General features: G+C 41.5%; 1 protein-coding gene across 3 annotated transcripts in view; it reads right to left on the minus strand.

The window, feature by feature from the left end:
- Window positions 1–26537, minus strand: part of PDIA5 (protein disulfide isomerase family A member 5) — a 97349-nt gene that overhangs the window by 35101 nt on the left and 35711 nt on the right. For all 3 annotated transcript variants that reach the window (XR_014956496.1, XM_021526076.3, XM_085584186.1), the window contains exons 7-11: window positions 26143–26203; window positions 22491–22558; window positions 17896–17987; window positions 17720–17791; window positions 13227–13363 (exon numbers count right to left, since the gene is read on the minus strand). Coding sequence is in view for 2 of the 3 variants with exons in the window: in XM_021526076.3 (XP_021381751.2) it covers window positions 13227–13363; window positions 17720–17791; window positions 17896–17987; window positions 22491–22558; window positions 26143–26203 (430 nt within the window). In the remaining variant the exon portion in view is untranslated. The remainder of the gene's footprint in view (window positions 1–13226; window positions 13364–17719; window positions 17792–17895; window positions 17988–22490; window positions 22559–26142; window positions 26204–26537) is intronic.

The raw sequence follows: 26537 nt of genomic DNA on the forward strand, positions 1-26537 counted from the left end.
TAGCTCAGCTGCACCCCCAGACAATGGTGATCAAAGGTCCCCACGTCACCTCAGTGCTGACAAGTCACCTCCCTCCAGGAACCCACTGCAGGGCAGAGGACAACACTTGCTCAGCACTTTGTCCTCTGTAGAGTGTGACCATATGCAAATGCAGAGGCAAAGGCCAAGTGTGGACAGAGCAATGCTGAAGTGAAAGGGTAAGCAGTACATGAACAAAGGAAAGACTAACATACCAAGAACTCATTTTCCAAGGAAATATCTGTATTTGTTTATAGCAGCCTGTTTGGCACCATGGTAAAGACTCACAACACAATTGCTCCAAACCTTTTCAGCAATTAACTAATACAAGTACTTCTACTGTTAAAACCAAGTCTTACAGGCAGAAAACCAGTCAAGCAGTTCCAGCTAAGCTCCTGAATATGCTGTCTTAGTGATGTCCCAAGAATATAAACCTCTGTTTCTCTCTGTCATACACTGTTTGCTTCTTTCAGGTTATTATGACTATATAAATAAACGCTATGCTTTTGGCCATGTCCTCTCATTTCAAGACAGCATTGTCTGAGGATCTGAAGTGTGCGTGACAAGCAAGAGATAAAAGACAACATCCAGGCAGTTGTGAAGAAGCTATTTCTGACATCAAGAACCCTAGAGGTAAACTAAATTGCAAATAAAGATTTTTAAAGAATCATTATATTTCTGTCATCAACAGACTACTCAAATAATGTTATCATGTACCAGCTCTTTATTGTATAATGCCAGCTCTATAACCATCTATAGCTGCACACCAAAAATACCTCCATTAGCCTGATGAGAAAATGAATTTGAAGCACAAAACATGTCCTGCTTTCAGCAAGTGGGCCACTGGCAGTTCAGAATACACTCATAGCAGATTTACAGCCAACTTCAAGAAAAGAAAAAAATAAAAAAATTCGGATGCACCTTCGCTCTCTAAACATTTAGCATCTGGGGATAGCACCATTGGTTTCTTTACTCTCAATCCCAGAAGAGCAGTGACCTCTAAAAACAGCAGAATAGCTAGTTCTTACAAGTTAACAGTGTTAACTTTGAATTTGCATCCCTACATGGAAAAGTACGAGTACCTACATGGAGCAGGGAAGACACAGCCCTTGCAGCCACAGCAAGGACACACAGATCCCAGCCCTCTTATCACCCATGCAAGAACACAAACGTATTCTCTTCTGCCATGGAAGTCTGTAACATGCAAAGACTTCTTATGCATCATGTAAAAGAGGATCTCTCAGGTCTGACATGAGGTAGTTTAAAGTTCCTTCACCGGTGTGGGAGAGCATAAACTACAACAGCTGCAGACTCCCTTGCATAATTTAGCCATCTGCATTGCAGACATCTGATAGAAAATCATGCACAAATTTGGTAGGGAGGGAGGATGACAAAAGCAGCTGTTTCTCCTCAGAATCACAGGTATGAATTTAAAATTGTGTTGGTTGCATGTCCACTTAATAGCAATGATCAGAGCAGTCAGGCCATGCCATGATCTCCCTGCATTAAAAAAAAACCCAAACAAACAAAAACCCAAAAGAAACCAAAAAAACAACCAACCAAACAAAAAAACAAAGAAACAAAAAAAAAAAAAGGAAGGAATCACCTTAGGAAGGATCAGGAACTGAAAGAATTTTGCACAACCTTTTCCCTTTGGGTACTTACTTCCACCAAACCATTCATCTTGTCACCAGCAGCACTGCACATCCAGGTAAAATTCCAGATACTTAAAGACAATGATGTTTCAAGACTTGATGCTTTCTTATAGGAGGCACATCGTCAACATCTTTAATATGCTATTGAATTCAAATTTCCAACAGCTAGAAATATGTGCACACATACAGAAACCCAGACACCCCACCCCCAACCCTGTACTTTTAAAGGCAGGTTTGATTCCACCAGGCATTACGCTGCTTAGAGATCAGTGACAAGCAAACAGCTTTACGGCTTTACAGAAGACAAAGCCTATGAAAGGTCAGTCTGGAAAAGACTCTGAGGAACTAGAAATGCAGAATTAGAAGGAAAATACTCAAGCAGTTTGGATGACTGCAGTCAGCGCTGCTGCGGTTGCAGCCGAACGCGGCGGCTGCGTGGGCTGCACAGTTCATCCCAGAGCACTGCAGCGGCTCGGCCCCGACACCATCACCATCTCACTGGCACTGCCATGAACTCAGAGTGCAGGCAATCTGTGCGTGCAATGAGCTGTGCAAATCCAATCCCAGCATGGCCATATAGAAGAAAGTCTCTGCCTGCTTCCAGGAGCCCTTCAGTGTGAAGTTGGGGCACAAAATTATTACAAATTGGTCACACTTCTCCTGTCCGTATGACTTGCTGAGGTGGTAGTGACCCAAACTCAGACACCATCTTGTCTTTTCTATGGTGGCATAATTTCTTCCTTCCCAGCATCACTGAAACTGCCCATGAGTAATAACAGTTTTAGACAATTGTAGTATGAGTTACAACTATTTACTTATTTTTTAAAAAGATAGTCAGATGCATTACATAAATCAGATCAAACTGGGAAGAGAGCTTAACTAAACATATCCTCCGGGAACACTGCATCCATGCCATATTCACAGCTCTGGCAGAAAGGACACTTTTAGCAACAGCCCTTGGCAGGGGAAGGCTCAGCACAGGGGGCAAACATGGGGTGGGTCCTGCAGGCTGCCTGCATGGGATTTAAAAGACAGCAGTGTTGGTAAACTGCACAACACACACTTCTGCCTTTATTTCTGGTCACACTGGAGCATGTCTTCTTCTAACTCAGGCTCAGGGGAAAGGGTGAATATTCTCCAAGGCTAACATCAGCCAGAGGCTGCTGCCTCCCAGGGATTCCTGGGAGTCAGGCAGGAAGAGAAATTTCTGCTCCATCATGCCCTCAGTGTGCACTCTCTGCTTCTGAGCTCACAGGGGGCTGTGGCTCAACTAGATCCTGAAAGCAGCCTTTAAAAAAATATACTCCATCTGCCCAGCATAGACTCCAGTACACACCCAAGAACAACCTCAAAGTTAATAATCATCTTTATGTAAAATAAACTAAAACAAAAAATCACATGGTTCCTTATTTTAATTCCAAAGGTGGTTTCAGCTTCCAGCTATTGGAGATTACACTGCATGTATATACTAGAACTGCATATATATACCCTCTCACTCAAGACTGTGGTGCAACTGGTAGAAATCAGTGTTGGGAGACGATGGTGCCTCCTACCATCCCTCTTGGGAGGGAAAAGAAGAAGGAAGGTGGATCAGCTGGCAATGGGAGATATGAATTACACTTCCTACACCAGCTCTGAGGAACATGGCCCTGAGTAGGTGTTGAAAATTAATCTTCCCCTATTGAAATGTGAGACAACAGCATGGTTGCCTTAAGGTGAAATTGTAGAGTTTATGAAAAATACCACCAGAAGGTTTCCTTCTCAATTAAGCCAGAATTATTTAACATCCTAAAAAGATTTCCCCCCCTTCTCCATTGCCGGGTGACTAACAAAATTTTACCTTGAGGAGGGAAGAGAAGTTGCACTGCTTTCCCTCACACTCTTACCCTACTATGGAAGACTTTATGCTTTGGATTTAGTAATGAAAATGCCAGAGAACACAGATGAGATGAAACAGCTTTGAAAATTCAGCTCACAAAACCAGCAAAACCTGCAAATTATTTCCTAGGATGCAATTTGCGTAAGAAATCAGCAAAATGGATGCCATGCAAAGAGATCTTCCTAAGAAAGGTACATCCCAATGGACTCAAGGTCATAGGGCAGGGGGGGTTAAAAGGAAGGGGGACATTGAATATTACTGTGAAGATATCTGGGAAAGTCAAGAATCAAGAGCAGATACTATGCAGAATGCACAGTTTTTGTCCAAAGTCACAGCAGGAGTGGCTTCCAGCTGAGATCTACTCACCTGTTTAGGAGAAGTGTGCTGGCATGATTGCCAAGCACAAGCAGTCAGAAGCCCAGAAGACAGTCAGAAGCACAGAAACTCCACTATCAGCACAATACTTCAGTATCCAACCTGAGTTGGACACTGACTTAAGTTTTACTTAAGTATTAGTAAGTTTCTGACTTACTAATAAATTAATTCATTTATTAGCAAGTCAGAAAAATGGCATCAGTTGCCAACTCACCATCTGAAAGGGTGCAAGGAGCAGACAGGCAGACTCCAGATGTCTCTATTCACTATTTGCCCTTTACATAAGTTCTCTACCTTTCACAGAATTTGAAGCCATAAAGTATTTAGGAAGATAAACCTGATAAGAAAACTCCACGGGTAATGACTCAAGTAGCCAAGATACTATAAGGCACTTTTCAAATGAGAGCCCTGCACAGAGTATTGAGCTTATCCAAGCAAGGAAATTAATTTATTTTAGAAAAAATAAACCTGGAGTCTAATTCTTAAAGCTAATTCCTACTGTTACCCCATCATTAGAGACCTAGAAAAATAAGTTATGTTTCACTCCTATCAGAACTCACCACAAGAGCATTAAGGATTTATAGGTACACTGGGATGTACAAGCTTGCCAGCAGGACAGTCATCCAATTCACACAATCAGATGTGGATTTTTAACAGCTAAAATTACCTGAGTCCTCTAAAAGACCCCTCTGAACACCTAAATAACCTACAACAAATACCCAGAGAATGAGGCCAGTCTCTCTTCAGCTGTCACTCCTCAGCTGCTCCTTGGTGCTCTGGCAGCTAATCCTATGTCACAGGCTGAGTCACTCAGTAAGGAGAGAGGGAAGGCAATAGTAATGTGAGAAATGAGGCTGCAAATCCCCAAAGAAACTAATGCTCCCTTCACACCACCTGCCACACATTCACATGAAGCTTTTATTCTGATTGGTATAGCCTTTGCAAATGTCTTCTTTAATAGAGAAAGTAATTGCTCCCAATTGGAGGTGAGCATACAGCAATGCATTTTGAACAAACCTCCCAAATTTCAGAACTCCCAAATATACACATTTTGTCTCCTTTCCTTCTTTCTTTACTTCTACCCTGCATTCTGCTCAACACCCACAACTGCTACCAAGTAAGTTATTCAATGTACACACCGTGTCCCCAGAACAGCATCATGCCACAGAGCAAGTTGAGATCCAGCCCAAAGGCAGAGCAGCCCAAAATACCCCACATTTGCCATTCTCCCTGTTGTGACACTGACCCAGAGCAAGTCAAGGCTCCTCCCTTTCAGTCCTGGCATGAGCTGTAACCAGGTTGCGAGTCATCAGCTCCAGACTCGATAATCTTGTCTGAGCTCTGTGCTCGCCCAGTGGCAGATGGGGTTTCCTAAACTTGGGGGCCAAAAAACTGATGTCTGCCACAAGCCAGGGAACACCAAAGGCGAAGTCCTACTTCCTTCACGTTAATCAAGACTGTGCAGAGCTTATACACCTTCCATATCTCAGTTCCTGCAATACTGGAGCAGCTTGCAGTCTGGCCTGACTTGCTAGATGACACGCCCATGCAAGGTGAAATGTTATCTCCACTTCACAGGTTGGAATCTGACAAATATTTAGTGACTTGGGTCGTGACTCTACAAATCAAAGCAAAGCAAAGCACTACACTTCTACATCTCCAGGCCAAGGCTATCGCTTTTATCACTGGATCATCCTCTTTATGACCATACCTTGCTCAAAGAGCATAAACTGCTTCAAAGAGACAATAATCCCATATGAACTGTGTGCTCCAGTATCAGAAGATTGACAAAAAAGAGACAATGGTATCAGTCATTACTGTCTTTGCTCCTTCCATTAGATATCATATCAAGTTTTATTGCACAAGATAATTATCAGGATTCTTATACTCTTCACATTCCCATTTATATTAAGTACCACTAAAACCCATATTGATTTTTATTTTTAGATCCTTGAGAAACATGAGTGGTATTGTCATTAAAGGAAAAATCCATGTCAGGTTCTTAATTTTCCTGGTTTGCTGCCTTTCCAAGAACTTCGATTTTAATGTGTGATTAAATCTCTCTGAAAATAACTTCTGTGATTAGTTTAATGAGACAGGTCACTGCACTGGCAGGTCACTTATGCTGAACTGTTTACATTCCCTAAGATTTTTGGTGATATTCAAATACATGTAGTATCAAGCAACATCTTGTTGTAGACTTCCATGCTTTTAAATAATGAAGAATCCAGCCTAAGTGTCCCAGACCTCCTCTCTCTGAAATAAACAGTCAGGACTTGCTCATCTCAGTGGAAGCAGATTCTGAAGCCAAGAATGCACCAATTTCTAACTGGTTTACGTGAAGAGTGTATCTGCTCCAGAAGCCTGCCAGAAATGCTCAGCTGAGAAGTACATACATACAGTGCACAGAAAGTTGGCACAATTTATGCTTGTACAGGGAAGCATTTTATTATATATCCCATTAAAAACACACTAAGGCAACATTAAAATTAGGAGCCTATGGGACATAGAGAGTCAGGAAACACAATTCTGAAATTGAAGCACATCTTTTCTCTTCAACAATCTGTCCAGACTCTGAAACAGCAACACTCATCATCTGAGTGCCCTTACACAACAATTCAGTTTTCAGTGATGTGGGCACTGCAACAGCCCACCCTGATTGGAGCATCTGCATTGCTCCACCAAAATCCCACCAGAGACAGGCACTGCATGTGACCCATAGAAGAGTCCAGAAAGTCTGACTTGTTCAAAGCTTTCTCTAATTACTCTGAAACAAAGAGAACACATTCACAGGGTCTGGTGGCCCACAGCAAGCACCCTGACACACAAATGTCTCCTTTGTAGCTTCCTATGGGCTAGTACATGCACCTGTATCATGGGGATATGGCATCTGACCAGATTCCAGATGTACAACCTGCTTTACATACTACAAACTTCCAGTAATCCAGACCTGCACAGGTGCACCAAAACCAGCTTCTCACTGTGTGCCTTTATCTCAGAGGTTCTATGTCTGAAGGCAGATGCCAAAGGCTCTCTACATACCCACTGAAAACAACCAACATTTTACTCTGAAAACCAGAAATGTCATATATGACAGGAACAAATGAAAATAAAAGGATGTTTCCATCCACATTCATTGCTGCTGGATGTCTGGATAACCCACAGGCCTTTAACCTCTACTGAAACAACTGTGTTGGTTGACATTTAAAAAAAAAAATCTTTGATTGAATCATGAATTAGCATGGAAAAACTTTATTTATTTATAAATAATATAATTTCTTTATTTATCACAGGCTGCCAATGTTAGGCTGCTGCTGACCTATGCTAGAAAAGCCATTTTTTTCAGACTGCAGAGTAGATTATTCTTCAGCCTTTTCAACTCGTGGCCTTTCTGTTGATGCTGCCAACAGACAACCCAATTAGAGCTCACAGCAACATAGCTTGCTTTCAGAAGGAACCAGTGGGGGTCTGAAAGGGAGACTTATTTATTTATAGTTGTAAAACATGGTTTGAAAAAATAGATTTGATTTTGTGCACACATTTTGGTTCATATTTAAAGTGAGCACTGGATTCCTGCATCCCAAGCTCACCACATGCAGCAGTAAGAAACAAAAACAAGGCCATGGAAACCAGTGGTGGTGAGCTGGCAAGGAGAGAGCCAAGTTCACTACTTGGTTATAAGCTGAGGCCTTCTTGTACTGGACTAATTGGTTGGGATTCTTAATAATGAGTTCACAAAGTCGCTTAAAACCTGGGGTTTAAATGCACTGGGAGGGAGGAGGGAAGGAGTGAAGGATGTGAAAAGCTGTTTTTCCAAGCCAAATTGATAAAACCACTCCCTGTGCAATTAAAACCCTGAACAGCTGAATAGCTGACTTTGGAAAGCAGCAACTGCATAATTTATCGGGTTGGTTTATAAAGGGAGAGAAAATAGCTGAGGACAGGAAAGGAATTTCATGGACATTTCAACAACACATGAAAACTGTGGTGCACTTTATCATTTCAAGGTTTATTTTTGCTGTCTCTTCCACTGGGAGGAAGCAAGCAAAGGTCTGTTAGGCTGCATTATCCCTGCTTTCCCTCTTTATCAATGGAGGAAAAACCACAACGGCTCCAACATCCTACTACGGATATTGACTTTTTTCCTACTTTAAGTCCTGCAATCAGCTTATAGTCTCTGAAGGAGCCCTGTGAAGAGGACTGGAAGAACGCAGGTTTAACCTGAATTTAAGCTCGCATACAAAGAAGAATTGTTGCAGGAAAACATTTTAATAGCTTAATCCTGTAAAAGCAAATGCACACTCATACTAACAGTACAGCCAAAACACATTTTTGTCCTCTGTTTGTTACCTCTGGCATCAGTCCTGCACCGTGAACTTTGCTCTGGCTGATGGGGTATGAGAGAGGGTAAAGCAGCCCCAAGCAAACATCAGGGGTGACTGACTACAACCACCAGCCAGCATCAGAGACTCCTCAGATCCGCACCTGCTGAGGGTACAAGGGGAGGATACAGCTCACAGTGGCACCAGGACATTATTTAACATCCTAAAATTCTGCATGGAGCTGCAAGAACAGGTATTCTTTAAAACATTAGCAGTGTCACTTGTGTTAACAAAACATAATGAAAAGTAACTCCTGTGCATGAACAGCAGACACTTCCAGAAAATATTCCTGAGTTGACTTGAATTTCAATCCTGGACTTTAAACACATTTCAGTGGCATTTGAACTGACTTATCAGTGACCTGCTTGGGCTCATTTTGTGACTGAGATGTGATTTGGAGAAAAATGCTGAGGAAAATGTAGAAAGGATAAATGTGCAGGGGTTTTATTGCTTCAACAAAACATAGTCAGAAAGACTGCAATCCTCACTAATTTGGCAAATATTTTGGACAGAATTATTTTTAAAATTGCACTGGACTCAGCAAACAGTTTGTTGAGGAAACTGCAAACACAAACAGGGCTTTATTTTTTATGATCAAGGGACTCAGGAGCATTTTAAGTCCCAGCGAGTCCCCATGACACTAAAGCCTTTAACAACACTTGACTGGCAGCATAGCCCATATTTAGAGACATTCAGAACCCAGCTGTCATCTTGGGCATCTAAATAAATCGATCAGCTGTAGGCACAGACATTAAGAAGCACATACAGACATGGAGTCTTTATTCTCATTGCTAGCAGAAGCTTATCATAAGCAGCAACAGTGCCTTTAGTTATGTTATAGTACAGAAACAACTTCGGTTGCTGCAATAAATCCTTTGTTATAAACGCAGAAATAGAGTCTATAACATAACTGCTATCTCAAATCACCAAATACAATCAGAGTTAAAATGCCAAATTCTTTGGGAGAGAGGGCCCTTTCTTTGTTCTTTTGTACAGTGCACAAGAACCCAGTTTTTGGTTTTTGGGTACAACAACACATTGAAAAAACATTTTAGATGTCTGCAAGACTCCAGTCTGGATATAACTAAGCTCACCACCAGAAATTACGAAGTTTCAGCAAAATACTAAAGTAAGGAGCACAACTTCACACCCTTCACAGATGGCTGGGGAGGAGAGTGTCTTCAGAGCCTGACTGACTGGGTCACTGTTTACCTATGCTAAATATTCAGATTTATTGAACATCCTCTTAAAGGCTTTATAAAGGAGTTTGAGAAGGTTAGAAATCCTGCTCTGTGTCCCCAGTGACCTGTGAAATGAAAGCAGGATGAACTCATCCTTCCCACCCACACTCACGTTGCTCAGGGTCTGCAGTAACAACCTGCAGCAGCACATCATCTGCTTAATGGTTGTGATAAATTACTGCACAAAAGGGATGGTGTCTCTGATCCCAAGAGATGGAAGTTGCATGCTGCAGACTTTCCCGATGTGAATAAAACACACTAGCTGCTCTCCTTGAACTACTTAGTTATGCTAGGCAGCACTTAAAATGCTGCCATGTCCTTGGGCTAGTAAGTGCAACTGATTGTAAATAATTACAGCGTGTTCCTCAGGAATGATCATTAGTAGCCGCAGGCATGGAGACCCAAACTGGCCACATCCATCACAGTGCCTAGTGGTGCAGTTCACAGGTATTTACCTGGGATGTGTTTGGTTCAGCTGTATCTTCAGCAATGGGGGCAGGGGGTAGATAAAAAGCTGCCAATTTCCCCCACATCTTTTCATACTACACTCTGTTAATGCACTGGTCGTCTAAATATGCAATTAAAGCATCACTGAAATAATTCTCTTCTAGTAAAACAGCTCCTCATGTATGTATGATGGTTTGGGCTGGGGTAGAGTTCATTTTCCGCACAGTAGCTGGCATTGAGCCATGAGCTGGATTTGTGCTGGGAACAGTGTCGATAACTCAGGGATGTTTTAGCTATTGATGAGCAGTGCTTACAAAATCCAGACCTCTTCTGCTCCTCACCCCATCCCACCACAAGGAGGCTGGGGGTGCACAAGAAGATGTCAGGGGACGAAGCCAAGACAGCTGACCCCAAATGACCACAGGGATATCCCAGACCATATGGTGTCATGCTCAGCACATGGAACTGGGAAAAGAGGAAGAGGGGGGGATATTTGCAGTGATGGAATTTGTCTTCCCAAGTTCAGCATTATGTGTGATAAAGCTCTGCTTTCCTGGGAATGGTCAAGCACCTGCCAGTCAATGCAAAGTAGTCAATAAATTCCTTGTTTTGGTTTGCCTGTACATAGCTTTTGCTTTTCTTATTAAACTGCTTTTATCCCACACACCTGTGACTTTTCTTGGCTTTACCTTTCAAACTCTCCCCCAGCCCACCATGATGGGGCAGCTGTGTGGGGCTGAGCAGTTGCTGAGGCTAAACCACAACAGCGTGCCAAAAAAACTCCAAGTCACATGTATGCTGCATGGTGAAACAGGAGTTTAAGTACTTGTAGCTAATTCCAGGCCAGTGCTGAAATCCCCTTGACTACTCTTAGTTACACAGAAGTATATCCTGTGTTATGAGCTTTTTTATAGATGTTTCAACTTTTTTTTATTATTATTACATTTTTAGAAAAAACTTACTCAGCCTGAGCTACCAAGGTTAAAATAAGTAAGATGCTCACTGGTTTCACCACTTCTTTTACTGGAATAATTTATCTCCTAATATTCATAAGGTGACACCATTAGCACATTTAAGAAGTGCTAAGAGAAGAGCTTTTAATCATGGAGATAACTGTTTATGACAGTTGTCTGTCATTAATTAGTTTGCAAGCTTCAAACTCCCTGCTGAGGATGCTCAAGAGAGGATTCTTACCTACACACATCTTTTACACATGTACAAGCTGGATTCTGTATGTATCGCCATTACCACCTGAATGTAAATAAAATGCCCCAAATATTCGAGTTGCATTTCAAATTGAGTTGTTCTGGCAAGGAACACCCTTCATCCCAATTCTGAGCAGCTGGAAAATGTTATCAGAAGATTGTGACAGCCCAATTAAGTAATTTGATTTACTTTTAAAACAGCATTTGCTAAAGTACTGCTGTACTTTAGTGCAGAATGCCCCGTAGTACAAAACACACCTCTCTGGAAGCATCCCTGTTCTAAAAATAGGTAATGCAATAGTGTTACTCCTAAAACTGTTACCTGTGTTCTTGAAAATACTAAAAACACACTAAAAACTGAACAGAATCCTACTGAGACTTAAAACTAACTTGAACTTAGTATAAAATTTGATTGCAGTTGTATGTATTAATCTATTTTTAATCTGGCTTCCTAAAGGAGTAAGTTTTGCAGGGCCAACTGTTGATTTCTTCCCCCTCTTCCTCCTCCTGAATACATGACCAGAATCCTTTGCCCATTTACAAACTCAAAAGAAGGCAAAGCTTTAAAGTACTACTAAGTGTGAACACATTGAGAGAGTATAGACACTTCTCCCATGTCATTGTGCAGGGAGGGGGAAAGAAGGGAGATTTAGGAGTTGAATTTGTGCTTGGCAGCAGCTGCTAAACAAGCACGCAGCTGCCGAGGAGCAGCAGCCCATGCTGCCACTTGCACACCAGGGTGCAGGGAAATCTGGGGAAGGAAGGATTTGGGTAACGAAGGATAACTCCTGAGCAAAGCAGGCCTCATCAGTTCTGCTCCTTGTGTTTTGGGTTTCAGACCAGGCGCTCATCTCCGGTCCCACTTTCATTAGTACAAATAATCCAGGGAACACAGTGACAGAACAGCAGTCAGTCCCCTGCTTCAGTGGACCAAATTCTCAGACATTTCATCAGGCAGAGGAAATTCATTATGGTATGTTTTTCAAATAAGTCTTATGAGCAGACCTTCAAAAAAGGTATTTTGGAGCTAACTCCTACTGACTTAAAGGAAAGCAGGATTTCAGCCTCTGTGCCAAGACCCTCAGCTGTCAGTACACAGTCTGCCTCCAGAGTCCTAACCTTTAAATCTATGCACTTGAAAAGGAACATCTCACCCAGGTACTGCTGCCAGAACAGCAGCAAGAGGAGACAGAAGCTGTGTGTCATACAGTGTAGCAGATTCAAACCTGAATTGTCCATCACAGACACAAATAATTGTAAGAACCAGATGTGTAGCTGAAACAAGTTACATCCACAGTGAACTAAGAGGTTAATGCACTCTTCCACCCAACAGCATACAGGAAGGCAGTGTGGCTGGAACAGCTTCCTGAAGGCAACCCACTTCATTTTATTTGTCAAGCTAAAACCTCAAGTCATGGAAAAGATCAGTTCAATGCATTCTCAGAAGAAAAATAAGCCGTATCACCATCAACTCTGCATTAGTTATCCAAAGTCCTGGGGTCTTTCTAAACTTAGGCCTAGTTTTGGCATAGTTCGCCACAATATATAATGACAATCACCCCTTACATTGCCAGAGAAACTGCAGCAGAGGAGTGAAAATGCTCAAAATGACATAGCAGCAGCCATGGACAAGAACCCACGAGCTCAGGGCTCTCAGGTTGAGTTCGTTGTTCAATCAACCAGAGTTCTGCTTTGAAAGCAAACAATACCAAAGAGAAGTTGAAAATGGGAAATCATGCTGTAAAGTGATGAATACCCGGACTATTTAAGCATCATTACACTCCTCAGTTATATTTTGACTCAGCCTACAAAGTTATCAGTGCCTCTTCCAGAGGCACATCTCCATCCTAAATGTGAAGTCAGCAACTTCACAAACATTTCATGCTTTGTGTATTTAACAATCATCACAAACAAGAAAAGCCTGGACTTTTGATTTCATGGTTATGTGAAACTCCCATGGAAAAACATCACTGATTTCGTTAGTAAGCATTTGGCTCAGAGTACAGAAGAGAAAACAAACTCACATGGTGCATGGAACATCACTAGCACAGATGAATGATCTTTTATAAACTTGTCGAAGTCCTCATCGGTCAGGTGATAAACTACATTTTCTTCATCTGCCCAGGGAGTCTCTGGAGCCTGTGGCTGAGGTGCCTGTGGGCTACAAGACAAACAGACACAGCTTAAAGGCAGCTCTCTGGTGCTAAGCAGTCATCTTGGCAAGTCAAACTGTAAGGAACCACTTTGTGCAGATGTTCACACATGTCTGACACACCAACCCTACTGACCAGCTTCCATAATTGCACCCATTCAGAACTCACAGGCACTGAAACACAGATAAAACTGAAGGAGGAACAAAAAAATCTGCAAGAAGCTCCTGAGGACAGATCAGCAATGGAAGGGGATGGAGTGAGGAGATAACCAGACTGCTTGGTTATTACATTATAGAAATCAAATGCATTTTCTATTACTCTTTTACCCTCCTCAGCAGGATGCTCCCTTTCTCACAGCATTCCCACTTTGTAGTTCACAGGAGTCATTGCAAATGAAAGAAAAAAGCAGTGAGCAGAAACAGCCAATTTAACCCATCACCTTGGATACTGACAGCATGATTAGGTCCAGCAGAGAAAGGAGGAGCAGTGCTAGGACCATGAGCCAGCTACACACACCATTTCCCCAGGAATACATGGTTTTACCCTGCACAGATCTTGTGAGCCAGGGAAGCATCGTTATGTCCTCACTCTGCAGTGGACTTGCAGGCCTAACTCAGCAAAGACACTCAGCTCTATGCTTCACCTAAAAGGCAAGTGATGAGTTCTACCAACATCACTACAATTCACTTGAGTTCAACTGTCCTTGATGGGTCAGAGCCACAGAGACTGCTCAAAGACATGGTGGCAAGTCTGGAAACTGAACCTAAGCTCCTCTGCAGCTCATCATCCCAATAAACAATTGTTTTTGGCTTTTATTATTGCACATTAAAAAGAGAATTTGGCAGCTGTGAAATAAACTCTGCTAATTGACATTCTCTTTATTAAAGCAGTGTTCATGGAAAAGACACCCAAACATATGAACACTGGGAGCCAGACTTTGAAGCTATTTTTGTCAGTTGCAGTAATGAGTCCAAACCCCCCCAAATTCCCCAAATTCTTTGGCAAAGTACATGACTGGATGTGACCCCATCTCTGCTGAAAGCAGATTTACTATTTTTGATTAAAACCTATTATTGTGTTAGCTGCCTGGAACAAGGAATGGCAAACAGATGATAACTCTTTTATCCTGCCTTACTCATTTCTAGGCTGAAAGCCTAGTTTGATTAAAAAAAGCAGTAGAGATGCACAGATTCAGATAGCAAATTCTGTTGATGTAAGCAATAGGTGTGATCTCAGAGTATTAAGCAATCCATGTAGAACTGTGATGCACATTCCTGCTGCTGCTTCTGTGATAAACAAACCAAGAAGCAAACACCAAAGTGAAAGGTTGGAGCTGTACCTGGCCAAGCAGCCCAGAGAGCAAATCTGCAGGTATCCTGGCAGGGTGAAGGCTTTCCAGCAAACACCATGACACTTAATGGATTTGGGAGCTGGATTGAGTAGGCAGAGCATGATGAACATGGACACAGTGCCTGCAAAGCACTGGGAGAACATGGTGTTCAGCAGGGCCTGGCATGACCTATTTCAGTCAGGAATTAAAGCAGGGCACGGGATGTTTATTCAAATAGACTAATTTAAAATGCTGTGCATGCTAATGAGCCTACACAGGAGGTGGCAAGAAACACCTCAAGGCCTGGAGAAAGCAACAAGCAAAATTTAACATGTCATTTAACACTGAGACAAGGCACACCCAACACCTGATTAGAATGACAGAAGTCCAGAAGAGTTATCAAAAGGTAATTCAATTGAGAGCACAGGACAAGTTCTTGATTTAACAAAGTAGCTGATGCTAAGGAAGGGCCTGACGGGAATCTATAAAAACAGCAAGACAAACTAAGCAGCTATTGAAGGCAGCAAGAAGCTGCTGGGCTTGCCTACCACTCAGGCTGATGCAGCTGTGTATCAGGCCTAACAAAAAAACTGGTATGTACAAAATAGCATCCCTATTGTGTTGGATTAAGGCTGTGTGATGGTTCATCTCTATTGTCACATGAAAACATCTGAATCTCCATAACACAGTAGCCAGTGCTTATTATGAAGAAAGGTGAAGTACCTGTAAGACTGATACATTAGCACACTTCAGCATAAGAAAGAAGTACCTTTAAGAAGAAGAAAAAAAAAAAAAAAAAAAAAGGTGTTGGAGCCCTCCAAACTAGCAGTCTCCTAGCAGTTCTTGTCCTGAGAGGAAAAGCATGGACAATTATTTAAATAATTCTAACTTTCGTTAAGTTATATCATGTTCTCCTCCACAAATGAGCCTAAGATCACTCACTTTCAGCACTTTACCAGTAGTATTTAGAGGGAAAAAACCAAGAAGACGGGGAGAGAAAGCTGCTTTTCTGCAGAGTGTACTTATAGTCCACACATAATGGGCTATTTCATGTGGTTCAATGTCTGCTGGATTTGCTTCCAAGACTCTACAAGGACAGCACATGCATGCACAGTATAAAAATGCATTTTCTCTCCTTGCCATGGCCCTGCGATGCCCTGGTCCTCAGAGTAACATTTTGTACAAAAGCAACCTTTCAATATTTTAATAGTATGCTATTCTGAAACACAGCCAGTGCACCCTACAGCTATCTCATTGAACTCCTTGGCTTTCCTAAAGCCCTTGCCATACCATTTTGATTACCTGTACTGCAGATTCCTCAGAATAATATAATATTATGTATGTAGCATGTTTACCCTATATGCAGTTTTATTAATAATTTAATTGATTGCAATTTAAGCATCAATTACTAGCAAAATATAAGTACACATAGCTAGTCAATGTGGTTTCCTTAAAGGTTGCTCTTATTACACAAAACAGGGGCACAAGGCTGCTGCTCAGATCATCTTTTGGGCAGCTAATAAGCATGCACGAAGTGAGGACAAACAGCTGTCTTTAGCTCTGGACTGCTGAAGTATCAGCCAAAACCCACAGTGGCTTGTTAGCAGAGATTATCATTGGAAAGAGCTTGCAGCTGTTCTGCTTTCCTCCAGTAGCTGTGTTCACTTGCTGTCACAGCACTGATATAAAGGTACTGCATATTGCAGGGATTATCTGGATATTATGTGGGCAGACAGGGGGAAAAAATAGCCCAAACAGCTAGTGTTTCACATATGGTAGCCAAGAGATAACCACATCCTTGCAGAATTGAGAAGCATAACAAAGTGCAGGTGATTAAGCCATATCCTTGCTCCAAGGGCTCATCATCTTCTTCAAATTCCTGGAGTTGCCATCTTGATCACTCACATTTGAAGACTTAATTGACTACACAAGGCTTAATTCCTCGGGCTGAATTCCTCTCTTTGAGCCACTATCCAGTACTTACTTGCAGTGTTTGTAGCCCCTGATTCTAACAGGATACTGCTCTAGCTTCATTTGTGGGTTCCAAATCCTGAAGCACTCAACCTACTGCTGCTGGAGACCCTGGGCTACCTGCAACCATATGCACATCCCCAGCATAGCCCCACTGTACAGCAAAACACATTTATTCTGAGCCAATTTCGCTAAGCTGTGCTATTACAATAGTTTGCAATACTGTTCCTCCCATGGGTTTGTTTCTTTTCATTAGCTTCATTTCAGTATTGTTTCCACAACTGCAGCAAATGAGGGAGGGTTACAAAGATGACACCATGCCCAAGAGCCTGGGCTCACTGCAAATGGGATTTCTCCACCACCAGATTATCTCAGCTCTTTTCAACTGCTCCATCAGCTTCACTGACCACATGGGGATTTGCACCAGTTGAAGAGCAGCCATACACACACACTTTTCCTGTATGTCTCTGAACTGCTAGTTCCATAGGCTCATTCAGCCCCCAAAATGTTTATAACTGCAAATAGCTCTCTTTAGGTAGAACAAGGTGCTTTCTACACTTTCATGTCATGACAGCAAACACAGATGTTGTAAAAGTGAGTACCCATCCAGGGTGCCTTGATCTTCAGTTTGTTCCTGCAAGACACTTCAAAGGCTTCAGCTAAAGGCTGATGAACCAACAAGAACTGCACACTTGGTATATACACTTCTAATAACACAACAGAAGTCAAACCTTTTGCAAGGTATTAAGTTCAAGCACCCAAGATCACTGGAAATTTAACCTGGCATTTTCAGCCAAGCTGAGATCTGTGTATCTGCATTTATTTTAGTCCACAGTCAGCCTCCTGTTACAGACAAAATGCAATTGTGAAATGCAAGGCATGCATGCTAAAAACCAAACATTAGTCAATCTCTCCATAGGAGCTTAGCTGATCTCAGCGGGGTAGTTTTGTTTGCTCTTCTGAGCAGAGGGAAGGAGGGAGAGATGTCTGTTCCTAAACCATTACATTCTGTAAATCATGAAGAGTACATAAAAGGTCGAGTGCATGAAGTTCAATGCCTTACTGTTTCAGCCACTCTGCGATATCTGCTGCGGTAGCACCGAAGTTCTCAAAGTTGAACAAGAACTTTCCCTTCCTGTTAAAGCAACAAAACAAGGTTCAGTCCTGGCCCTAAAAGATAAAAACACTCAATTATACAAGAGTGCATGATTTCTAAAATAGTTGCAAAACATAACCGACTCAAAATAGCAGATTGTAGGATATCCCCGGACATTGAATTCTTCCTTTATCCTTTCAAATTCAGCAGAGTAAACATTCATCCCCGCAAGAACCTGGAAAAACAGAGCATAATCTTACTGATCCTTACAATACAGCAGGAACATCACACTGTTTGTTTGAAGATTTAAGTAAAACCTACTTCAATCTGGGCAGATTCTGATTTCATTCATATAGCTGTCAAAGAAGGGGCTCTCTCTAAAAGGCACTGAAGTTTTTCTGATTTTGTGCAAGGGGAAACAGAACAATACTTGAGTCTAATCCAGAGAAAACACACAGCAGTTAGCATGTCACCTCCTCATTGCTCTGGAAGCATCTCTGTTTCTTTTTATTCACCCACTAACAGAAATACCTAAAGGGAATTCTTTCAATTGCAGCACTTGTGCTCTGCTTTGCACATTTGGATTTTAAGCTACAACTAGATTTTTTTCCTCCTCCGCAAGTAGAAAAAAAAAAAAAAAAAAAGAGTTCTTAGTTCATATCCAAACATTAAACAGGACACCAGAAATTCTACCCTCAGCTCTCTACTTTCCACTCCAGCAAAGAACTTGTCTATGTCTAACCAACTTGTCAATGTCTAACAAACTACAAGCATTATCCCAGTTCAAAAATGCACTTACTGAATGACAAAGGGAAATCAGCATGACTTTGATGTGAAAATAACACATGCACTATTTCTATGAGCTCAGGAAATAGCACATGGCATTTATACGCTCTAAATATGTTAACTTAGATAGGACAGGGTATAATGAGTTAAGAATTAACCTTGTCGTACAGTCTTCAAAAGAGAGGCACAGAAGCACAGTAGCTTTTCAGTCACACAAAGACCTGTGTGTCTCTGAACTGCTAGTCCCATAGGCTCATTCAGCCTCCAAAATGTTTATGTCACTGTTTATATCAGCACATCAAACATATATCACAGCACATTAAACAAAAACTCTCTCCTCCCCACTCTTCACCTTTATCCTAATCCATCCTCCATCTCAACAATCCTTGAGCTTCAGTTCAGGGCTCCTGTGACTTATACTGTGCACCCTGTGACCTACTCTGTTCCCTGTCCAAATGTCTTCCAAATATTTCTGACATGAAAATTGGAAGATGGGATTGAGTCCAAGTTTTTGTGGGTGTGCAATCCACACAGAGGCCATTCTGCTGTCAAACTTGGACCCAGCAAGTTGCTGAGATACCACTTCCTGATTAACTTAGTTTAACGGCATTGACGGCTTAAATCATTTTAGCAGCAGGGTCTTAATCCAGCCCTCTCATCTTTCCCCTCTCCAAAACCAGGATTTTCTCCTTCCAGCTGAAATACCACATCAGAATTTAAAACCATGTTCCTGACTGCAGCAAGCTGCAGAGACCAACCAAATGTGCTCAGAGCCAGCATGAAATAAATCTTAAAGCAGAAAATCCTCATTTGAAGGTCAACCGTTCCTAAGAATGTGTTGGAAAGTCACAAAAACATACTTTGTTTTCTCTTCCCTATCCTAAGAAAGGATAAATTGAACAGAGGAGAGTATAGAAGTAAGGTTGGTTTATACTTGCTGGTCTAGTCTTCCACTTTGAATTTTCCTTGTAGTTCAAACAACTGGACTGACTTAATTCATTTGAGATTATCTAGACTCAATTCTCCCCTCTCCTTATCCTCCACACCACCACCTAAAGACAAGTAAATGCAATAGGATCAAGATACAATGGTTGCTTTATAAAGCAAGAACTAGTTTTGTTAACTAATTCCCTAAATAACACCAGCCTACTAGATTCCACTTTTGCTGTGAACTTTCAGAGGATTTCCTATGATTTAAATGGGCATTCCTGGCCATCTCAGACAATTTCACTGTGTCCATCTAATGGTGATTGATAAAAGTCAATAACTTGGATTCATTCTGGTGTTCATTATGTTATATAAAGCATATTTAGCAAAAAAGGTTATTACAATGGGATTTGTTTTAATGACAAGAATAACAGCTTTAGCTGGCCAATAATCACAGAATTATGAAATATCAGGCTGCCAGAGACCATTAAAACACACCTACTGCCCAAAGCCAGGGCCCTCCTGCCAGACATTTGGCCATTTGCTTTTTTAGCAAACGACTGAATGACCCCAACTTCAATTTAGGTCCATTACCTCTTGAAATGACCATTGCAGAAACAAATATCAGTTTATTCCTTCAACCTCTGCAGTAACACTTGACATATTTCAACACTTATCTGCTCTCCAACAAGCTACCTATAATCTAAACCAACTCTGAACCTTTCCTAGCTGCCCAAGTATTTAGAGTTTCTGACTGTTCCAGTTTAGTTGTGACCCCCCCTTACCCTGATTCTCAATTTTCTTGATGGGATTGCTCCAAAACTGGTACCTTACAGCACCAAAAAAAATTTTAAAAGAAAAAAATAGAAAAGCACCAAAGGAGGAAAGTACTTAAGCATATTCTCAAATTGGTCTTTACTGAGCAGAGCATTCTGGCACACTCACGAAATTCATGGGCATTAGGGAGATGGTGAATGGTTTGCTAATATCCAGTTCCTCCCTGCTCTGAGGTGATAGTGTCAGTCACTCACCAGAGCCCAGCCAACCTTCTAACCACAGGAATCTTTCCTGCCAAGGATAAAGAATATCCATTTCTGTTTTGGAGCACTTTTTCCTTCTGCACTGGGTGCAATGGAATTGTAAGATATAACCATAATATAAACTAAATATGCCACCCTGCCTTCCTCTCAGTAACAGCACTGGGACAACAACCAGTCCCAAGGGAACACAGCAGCCAGTGACAGGTACAGTTCACCCACTTTTATGACCTCATCAATAGGCAATACTGTGCTTAATTTTCCTGCTATATAACAGCAATAATCACTTTTCAGCCTGACACATCCTGACAGCTAATGACAGGTCAGATTAAAAGGCCAAACCTTCAGCTCATCCAAACTACTCATAAACTTTGCAGACAAGTCTGATCTGGAGGTCAACATCACTCTAAGGCACTCTATGAATAATTTATGATGGGTACAGTACAGTTAACTTTAGAAATGGCAAGCTGTGTACACATCCCACTCAGGAAGCTAATTGGGTCATATTTTGAAAAACAGACCAATTTTTGAGAAAAACATGGGTGGCAGTGGCATAACTGGACTTTCCTCGGAACTGATTCTGCACCACAACTCTCTACTGCAAGGAACTGTGTCCCAGCCCTGTCACTCAGCTGTGCAGGATCAGCCCGGATCTATAGAAACCATTTCCAAGTGAGGAAGGAAATACTCAAACCAGAATAGATCTAAATTATCTGGTCTGAATTTAATAAATGAACTGCACATGAACAAGGAAGGAATAACTGCAGCAAAGTGTTTGTGCAACATGCCTTCTCTCTGGGACTGTCTCTATAGGTGATGGCTTTACCTTCCTAATCCCTCTCACCCCACAAAGTACTGCCATGCAGGGCAGGAGTACCTTCCCAAAGGCAGCAACACATGCTCCTCTTAGTGGAAATGGCCTTAGAATGCTGCCTGGCTTGACAAAAACACTCTTGAAAATATCTTCTAAGGCTTGTGCCATATCCTAAATAAATCTGACTAACTCCCACTCATTCCAGCCCTAAGCAAACAAGGATTTAAAGAAAACACTTCTGAAAACAACTGGTTCGGAGAATGTTGGGCAGTCTGACAGCACTAGGTGGTCACGAGAACAAATGGGCAGAGCTGCCCCAGCAATGAACTGCAGTGCTTCATCTTTTCCTCACAAGGAAACCTGTAAACAGAGCAGTGAATGATCCACCAGGCAGGATCAGAGCAAATCCTGCTACAGCCGTGAAACAACAATCCTATTTCTTCATCCTTTATGTACTCCTGGCATCATATCAATCATATGTTAAGCACATTATAAAACCTCAACTAGACAGGTGCTTTTGACTTGCTTACAGAGATCAATACACCTTGTAACTACAGAGGGGTAACTAAATTACTGTGAAATCTGTACTTTATTAGAGTCAAAACTTACTTTTATATCAATGCGACATCAGCTTTGACAGAGCTACAGTTAAACTGTAAGCTTCTACTAATGCTGAGTGGCTGGAGGTAACCAGTAGCTTATGGGAGGGGGACTTCTCTCCCACAACACTGTGATTCTCCACTAAAAAAGTGGATTAATATCTGCTATGAGGTCATTCATCCCTGACCATGCTATAAAACATCAAGCCAAAATCAAACCCATTAAGGCAAATACTTCTTTTTTTACCAAAATGAGCTCAGAAGGCCTAAAAAAATCACAAATTAGAAGCAAAACATGAATCAACATAGTATCAGAGCCTCTATCTCCATGGAAAAAGCTATAGTGGATATAAAGGGCAAGGGACTTTGCATCTCATTCTCTAAAGTTTTAGAAGAATAAAAACCAAGAGAAAATCCTGAAGAGATCTGGATCAGAGTAGTTTAATTCTATTTTATTTCAGCTAGCTTAAAAATGGATCATTTTGATTTTGATAAATATTTGTCGATTTATATACTTTAAAAAGAAGTGTTAAAATGATTTTGAAATGTCATATAAATTGCATTGTCTCACTTACATATTTACCCTTGAGTTCTGTGGCTGCCTGCTGATAAGATGGCATCATTCTCTTACAAACACCACACCCTGATAAAAAATAAATGGTGTAAGTAATATGTCAACAACTCTATTCAACCTCTTCTACAGTATCTATCTTCCAAAGCATATGAAGCAATATTTTCTCTTTAAAAAAATTGAACAAAAATTCTTTATCTGCTTCACTAAATCATTATTAGATTATTAGTTTCTAAGGATGTTACAAGCCTCTTTTTTGCACATTCTTCATGTTCTTAAATTTCATATTCATTTCTCATCCTGGTATGGAGAGAGTAAAACCATCTTATATTCCTCAGGCTCTGAGCTGAGCCCAGAGGAGAATACAAGATGAAACACACATATCAAAACTCAACAGAAGATGTCATAATTGTGAACTCAAAACGAAAAGCTTTCTGCATTTCTGGTCTTTCAAGGGACAGGGGAAGGTACTTTGGATTCATACCAGCTTAACAGGGCTTTGAAATTAATTTGAGACACATTTCCTAAACACAGCATACAGACATAAAGTATTAAACAGTGCTCTGTTAATTGAGCAGACATAACTCAGAAGCAACAGCCCTTGTAAGATACAATAATGCGCTGTGGAAAAGACAAAGGGTGAGTGAGGAAGACCACCAATGTATAGTTGGAGTGTGCTGATTGAGAGCTGCTTGATGATGCTCTGCAGTGCTAATCAGATTAGCAGTAAATCACCTTGTAAGCAGCAGTTTTCACCCCTGCCAAGTAAAATCTGTGCATGCAGATGGGAAGGGGCAGGAGTGCAGACAGCATGGAATAAAGGTAGCCAGAGCCATGCACTCCAGACACTTATTGTGGAAACTCAGTCCACCACAGGACAGTAGTCAACATTTCTGTTCAGGTTAACAGACAGAGTTTTGACAATATCTTCCAGAAAAGAGGAACAGATTTTACAGCCACTAGTTTAGCATCGCATCAGCATGCCTGGAAAAGAACATCCTTTCATCTGATGAAGGAGAGTTCCTGTTTCTGTGGTCTTTCCATCTTTGATCTCTCCACTCAAATTGACAATGAGGTTGTTAAATAAGGGCTGGTCAAAATGACAATGTCTTGGTGGGCACAGACCACACATTTAAGGCCCGCTGAGGTCTTGCAGCTTCATCCAAACCACTGGACAGACATCAAACGATATGAGCTGGCAAACAACATCTTCTGAATCCTTTATTTCTTCTCTCCTCAGGAGCCTCAAGCCCTTAAGTCCTGCAGCAGATTTCCCTATCTTCCCCTCCTCACTCTCTTACTGCTCCCTGAAGTACCTTCTAGGGCACAGGCACACACCAGCCTCCTCCACCCAGCCATCACCCCACCATCCTCCTCTTCCCAGCTCTGCTGCTGCCTCAATTTGCTGCTCCCAAACCCATTTCAGTACACCCTCTCCTGTCCTCATACTTCTGGGTTATATTTTTCAGTATGCTGCCAAGCCACATATACACCTCAAGAGGCATAAAAGGGGAACTTAAAAAACTCATTTTCTTCTGCTCTTTCTTCTTGTACTTTTCTCAAAAGGGAAGCTTAATTAAATACAGATTAGTCTTTCCACTAGTTAACACCTACATTTTAAAGCCTTGTTTTCAATCCTGTTTATAAACAGCTCCTTTTATTGCCAAATCCAGACAGTCTCCTGCAGGAGTCTTCTTTGACAGAGTTAACTACCAATCTGAATGCCTTCAAGTATACCTAATATTTCATCTTTAGTGCTGTCTGACTTTCTAATATAGGCATGAAAGTACAGTGAAAGGTCTGCAAATGGCAGGTAATATCTTCTGAGGAAAGCAAGCCTTTTCTTTGAGTTGTTTTACCCAGACCAACCATTCCTGAAATATTAAAGTAACTACATCTATGTCTGTAGTTGCATTCATCTCCCTCTGCACTGGTACCTAATGAAAGAGCCCATTTCCTATCAATCTGCCACAATTAATCTAAAGCCCCTGCTTCCAACAAAGCAGAGAAATAAGGCAGCTGTCTTCCCCACAGCCTCCCAGACAAAGCTTGTGATGTCCTCTCGTGCCAAAGACCTCCCTTAGAAGTAACAAAAAGCTGAATTTCTGTTAGTGACCAGTCTTCATTTGCTGCTCCCAGTTAAGAAAGGTAACACATTGGTTACTGTATGTAACCAATAATTTCATCTGCCCAAAGCCCATATTTTATTGCAACTGCTGGATGTATTCTGTCTCCAGAAAAAGGAGCAAGAAAAGAAAATTTGGACAACAACCAATTCAGAAAGTCTTGTGTGTTAAATAAAAGATGAGGGAGTTACAAACTGAGAAATCAGAGGAAAAAAAACCTCACAAGTAGACTTCCTTCACAGCAGTTTCGAAAGCATCACAAGTATTACAGCACGGAAAACTAGCAGGTGTTTTGCCACTTCAAAGAAGAGAAACTGGAAGGAGGAGGGTGTCTGGGGGAACGGTTCAAAGAGAACGAAGGGTTAGATAAGGCACATTTCAAAAAGAGGCTCAGTTGTGGAAAACAATTACTCCTGATAGAGGTAAGCTGTGAAAGCACCGTGCAGCCCAACTCTCCCCGAAGGGACGATTTACAGCAGAGCAGCTGCATCACCTCCCGCTGATCCAAGGCTGCAGCTACTGGGAACAGCCACACACCATGCCAGGCCACACAGGACCACTGCAGAGTCTGAAGGCACAGAGCCACAAGTGATTTAATTTAAAGAAAAATCATCCTCTTTGTGATGAATCAAACTAAGTCTTGGGCAATTTTGGCCATCTTGGCAGCCTTCAGATGAGAATAAAAAGGCAGACTGGCGTTTCAGGCAGTAAGTACAAGAGAAAATACACTGAGAAACACCAGATAATGTGGCCATGGGACACAAGTTTTTAAAGGGAATCAGACAGCAAATTGCTTGTGGTACCCAACATCAACTTCCCTATCAGGGCACTGCTGGGAGGCATTCCTAGTTTAGGTCACACATTTATTCTCTTCTCATGGTTTCCCTGCTTCCTGAACTGAGCAACAACTCAAGTGCAACACAATCTTGCTTAAAAGAGCTGGAAAGCTTCTCACATAGCAGTCACCAGGAAACACAAAAAGGCAGCTGTTAAGTCTGCAACATTAAGGAGCAAGTAGCCAATGCAATGACCAGATAGCAGCAATACAAGATCAAGGTCACAAAAAGAAATTGAGAGACTCAAATGTGCTCTCCTCTTCCTGAAACCCCACTCCCCTTTGAATTAGCCGTGCCCACAAGGGCAGGAACATGCAGGATGCCTCTGGGATGGAGCAGAAACAATAGTCCTGCACCTGACAATTGCAATGTTCCCTCTGCCTGCAGCACACAGATGTTCTGTGCACTACAAATCTAGAAAGGACAACAGGTAACAAAATTATAGAAAGTGGCTGCTTAAAAGAATATTGAGCAAGAACCATCATGACAAGAGAAAGAGACAAGACCAGGGTACAAGTGATGGACAACCAGGGAAAAACTGAGGACAAACAGGCAGAACAACACAAGGTGCTGAATGATAAAGGTGGCACAAGATGGTATTATTAGTGAAGCACAGGTGAAGCTTCTAGTCAGACTTGAACATCTCTCAGTGGAGAAGGGGGAAAGAGATGGCAGGACATGCTGGTCTACTTACATGGGGCATAGAACATCATCAGTAGGGGCTTGTCTTCCTTCTTCAGAAGCCTCCTCAGTTCCTAGTGAATGAACCAAAGAAAATAAAAAATCACACTTATACTCAAAGACACCATACTACAACTTTAAAAAATGAACGTATATATTCATACAACACAGCCTTATTTATCTGAGGCTCATCTTTCCTAACAGACAAGACCTATTTTTTTTTTCCTTGTTCAATTTTAACTTGAAAGAAGATGACAAAATTTATTATACATTCAGCTATCTGCTGAATATCCTAGACCAGTATCTTCACTGTTAATATGTGGATGTTCCATGGTTTAGTTCATTCTCACTGCAGAATCTCTACCTGAAAAAACTCTTTCTTCGCTGACACATCCAAAATCCATATTG

The sequence above is a fragment of the Lonchura striata genome, chromosome 7 (assembly GCF_050655825.1).
Source record: "Lonchura striata isolate lonStrDom1 chromosome 7, ASM5065582v1, whole genome shotgun sequence".
In the NCBI taxonomy this organism is placed as follows: domain Eukaryota; kingdom Metazoa; phylum Chordata; class Aves; order Passeriformes; family Estrildidae; genus Lonchura; species Lonchura striata.